The sequence below is a fragment of the Nuphar pumila genome, chromosome 5, assembly GCF_984573655.1.
Source record: "Nuphar pumila chromosome 5, dmNupPumi1.hap1.1, whole genome shotgun sequence".
Lineage (NCBI taxonomy): Eukaryota > Viridiplantae > Streptophyta > Magnoliopsida > Nymphaeales > Nymphaeaceae > Nuphar > Nuphar pumila.
In genome coordinates, this window is record NC_143253.1 from 43,546,779 (window position 1) to 43,551,144 (window position 4,366).

At 41.7% G+C, this 4,366-nt stretch overlaps 1 protein-coding gene across 1 annotated transcript; it reads left to right on the plus strand.

Moving 5' to 3' along the window:
- Nucleotides 1–3,797, plus strand: LOC149837469 (uncharacterized). The gene is made up of 5 exons (XM_090008046.1): nt 1–76; nt 806–903; nt 1,000–1,717; nt 3,169–3,482; nt 3,582–3,797. The coding sequence occupies exons 1-5, from the start codon at nt 1–3 to the stop codon at nt 3,795–3,797; spliced, it is 1,422 nt and encodes a 473-aa protein (XP_089864172.1).
- Nucleotides 3,798–4,366: the final 569 nt, after the last annotated feature.

Sequence of the window (4,366 nt, forward strand, 5' to 3'; positions counted from 1 at the left end):
ATGGGACAGCTCATCGAGGTGCTAAGCAAGCGAAATGAGGGAACACTGCCTAGTCAGTCGGTGGTTAACCCTAGGGGTAAGGAGCCAATGCATGACTTGCATATGACAAATGTCCATCACGAGCAGTTTTAAGCATTTATCACCCTTAGGAGTGAGAAGAAGTATAGAGCAAGAGAGGTTACAGAAGAAAGTGAGACATTAAGTTATAAGCAGTCGGTCCCTACTGAGACGCCCCAGGAAAGCGGGAGGGCTCCCTCATCTGAGCCTTCCAAATCCTATATACCTAAAGCCTCCTTTCCTAAGGCACTTGAAAAACCAAAATTGTTTGGCAAGCAGTGGATGAAGATGTAGGAGATGCTTGATATTTTTAAGCACGTTCAGATAAACCTCCCCCTGCTTGACACCATCTAGCAAGTCCCTGCATACACAAAGTTTTTGAAGAAACTTTGTACGCAAAAGAGGAAGTTGTGGTCCAACGTTCTGAAGAAGATTTATCTTACTAAGCAAGTGAGTGTGGTGTTACAGCACCAAACTCCACCCAAGCTCAAGGACTCAGGGGCTCCTATTATCTCTTGCGTCATATAAGACATCACAGTCTAGCATGCTTTGCTCGACCTCAGGGAAAGTGTGAACATCTTGTCGGGTTTCTTTTACAATGTATTCAGGCTAAAGGAGATGAAGCCAACACCGATGACCCTGCAGCTGGCAGACTGATCCATCAAGATCCCACGGGGAATTCTTAAGGATGTCCTAGTCAAGGTGAAGGACTTCTACTTCCTTGTTGACTACATTATTTTGGATATAGAGGGAGTGGATGATGTGAGGCAGATGACTATTATATTAGATCGCCTCTTCCTGGCTACTGCCAACGCATGCATTAATTGCCACACTGGTACAATGGATGTCTCATTTGGTAATAGAAAGATGAGGTTGAACATCTTCAATACAACAATGGGCCCTTTAAGAGTGGATGCTTCTTTTCAGGTCGATTTTGTTTAGAACCTGGTGGAAGCAAAGCCGATATGGACATTGAGTGATCCACCTCAGAAGGAGGAGGATGAATCACTCGAGGGTGATAGCCTTGGATTGATTGATATAGGGCCAGGTGAACTGAATTGGACCTGGCACTTTGAGCACCTCCCAGATTTGTCAGACCAGCTTTCAAAACCCTCTATTAAAAGCCTGCCTGAACTTGAGCTAAAGCCTTTGCCAGCTTCGCTGAAGTACGCTTTCTTAAAAAAGGATCTGACTCTACTCATCATCATTTCAGCAGACCTGACTGGCACTCAAGAGTGCCAGCCTCTGCAGGTCTTGCATGAGCATAGAGAGGCGATCGGTTGGTCTGTGATGGATCTCAAGGAGATAGACCCTTCTTTTTGCATGCATAGGATCATCATAGAAAAAGGCACCAAATCCTTTAGAGAAATGCAAAGGAGGTTGAATCCCCACATGAAGGAGGTAGTGAAGAATGAGGTAATCAAGTGGCTTAACGCAGGGATCATCTGTCCTATCTCCAACAGTCAGTGGGTGAGACCAACCCAGGTTATCCCCAAGAAGTCTGGGCTCACTGTCACCATCAATGTTAAAGGAGAGAGTGTCCTCACAAGGACTACCATGAGGTGTCGAGTATGTATTGATTATCGAAAGTTGAATAATGCAACACAGAATGACCACTTCTCGTTGCCCTTCATCGACCATATCCTAGAGAGACTCGCAGGTCAGCATTATTTCTATTTTCTGGATGGTTATTCAGGATATAATCAGGTGGTCATTCACCCCAAGGACCAGAAGAAGACTATGTTCACCTGTCCATATGGCACCTTCGCATTTAGAAGAATGTCGTTCGGGCTCTGCAATGCCCTAGCCACGTTTCAGAGGTGCATGATGGCAATTTTCTTCCACATGGTGGATGACGTCTTTAAGATATTCATGGATGATTTTTTGGTTTATGGCTCTTTATTCGATGATTGTCTCCAAAAGTTAGCGAGAGTGCTGAAATGATGCATGAAAACGAATCTTGTGCTTAACTGAAAAAAGAGTCATTTTATTGTTAGACAGGGGATTGTTCTTGGACATATTGTGTTCGAGAAAGGGATCGAGGTCGACAAGGCCACAATGGAGTCTATAGCCAAACTTTCTTCACCAACTTGAGTATGGCAGATTCGATTGTTCTTAGGGCATGCAGGTTTCTTTCGACAGCTCATTAAAGATTTCAGTAAAATCTCTAGACCGTTATGTAACCTACTATCGAAAGATCAGTCATTTCATTTTGACGATGCCTGTCTGAAGGCATTTTTATCTCTAAAGGAGGCCCTGACCACAACTCTCATTCTCTAATCTCCTAATTGGTCGGTGCCCTTCAAAATCATGTGTGACGCGTCTGATTATGCGATAAGAGTCATTCTTGGCCAAAAGATTGAACGAAAATCTCATGTTATTTACTACGCTAGTAGGACCCTTTTCGAGTCCCAAATAAATTATACAACTACTGAAAAGGAACTGCTAGTTGTATTGTTTGCCTTAGAAAAGTTTTGTTCATATTTGTTGGGCTCCAAGGTTATCGTTTACTTAGATCATGTTGTCATATGGTATCTGATGAGTAAAAAGAATACCAAACCGTGTCTCATCTGCTGGATCCTTTTGCTATAAGAATTTGATCTCGAGATTCGAGTCAAGAGTGGATACGAGATAAATCATCTGTTCAAACTAACTATGGAGACATCCACTGATCAAGGATAGATTGATGATTCATTTCTGAATGAGCAACTTCTTCATGTCAAGTGTATGCCTTGGTTTGCGGACATCATCAACTTTTTGGTGACTGAAAAGTTTCCTGTGCATTGGAGCAAGAACGAGAGAGATCATTTTATGCCATAGGTGAAACATTATTTCTGGGAGAATACAAAATTATTTAGGTTATGTCTCGACTAGATGATTCAAAGGTGCATCCCGAAGAGGAATTCGAGTCCATTTTAGATTTCTGTCATTCCTTGGCCTGTGGAGGCCACTTTTCTAGTTGAAAGACCAATATAAAGGTCCTACAGTCTGGATTATGGTAGTCGACACTGCATCAGGATTCTCATGAGTTTTGTAGGAGATGCTTATGTTGTGAGTAGACAAGGAGTATTTCTAAGCATGATATGATGCCTCTGCTCCTTATTCTTGTAGTTGAGATTTTTTATGTTTGGGACATCGATTTTATGGGTCTCTTCCCATCGTCATTTGGTTATGTTTATATTTTGGTGTCGGTCGACTATGTGTCCAAGTGGGTTGAGGCCGTGGCCACCCGAACCAATGATTACAAAGAAGTGCTTAGAATTATCAAGCACAACATCTTTAGTAGGTTTGATGTCCCAAGAGCTATGATTAGTCATGGAGGTAAGCACTTCAAGAATGTGCATGTTGTTTCCTTACTCAGGAAGTATTCAGTACATCATCGGATTGTTATGCCATACCATCCACAGATGAGTGGTCAGGTCAAGGTCTCCAACAGAGAGATCAAACGTATTCTTAAAAAGACAGTCTGGCCAAACCAAAAGGACTGTTCCCAGCGCTTAGATGATGCATTATGGGCATACAAGACTGCTTTCAAGACTCTGATTGGCGTGTTTCCTTATCGATTGGTCTTTGGGAAGCCATGTCATCTCCTTGTTGAATTGGAACATAGAGCATATTGGGCGATTAAGAAGTTTAATTTTGATATGGCTCAAGTTGGCGTGGAGCGGAAGCTCCAATTGAGTGAGCTCGAGAAGTTGCGTCATGATGCGTATGAGAGTGCCAAAATCTACAACGCTTGAACTAAACATTTTTATGATAAGCATATTTTGAGAAAACAGTTTGAGCCTGGTCAAAAGGTTTGGCTTTTTAATTTGTGACTAGTTATTTTTAGGGAAGTTGAAGTCTAGATGGGATGGCCCATTTATAGTCTAGAAAGTTTTTCCGCATGGTGCTATTGATATCTTGGACCCACGAACGAGCAACAATTTTAAGGTCAATAGGCAACGACTGAAGCCCTACATTTCTGAGGTCATTACTAGCCAAGATATTGAGGTCACTGACCTTGTTGATGTGTGAGGCAGTGCACAATGTATGTATGTTGTACCATTAGTATTTAGGTCAATTTCTTTCGTAGTTCTTCATAGTCTTTTGCATATTTCTTTCTTCCTTAATTTTTGAGCATGTATGATAGATCATGTATACATTTCAATCTTTTTTTATATGATTTATAAGTTACATGTAATAGGACAAATTTCATAGCATGGATCAGGTGACTTCTACTCCTTCCCTAGCATGTCTTTTGTTTTATAGTGTGCATTTATCTAGTTTCATGTAAGCATGGGGGAGTGTCATTGAAGACAGTGTCATT

Excerpts from the sequence above, each read along its gene's own strand:
- LOC149837469 (XM_090008046.1), top strand. The coding sequence starts at position 1 with ATGGGACAGCTCATCGAGGTGCTAAGCAAGCGAAATGAGGGAACACTG. Across the intron at positions 77-805 it reads GTCGGTGGTTAACCCTAGGG|AGGGAGTGGATGATGTGAGG; the intron begins GTAAGGAGCCAA and ends TTTTGGATATAG. Across the intron at positions 1,718-3,168 it reads TATCCTAGAGAGACTCGCAG|TTGAGATTTTTTATGTTTGG; the intron begins GTCAGCATTATT and ends TTATTCTTGTAG.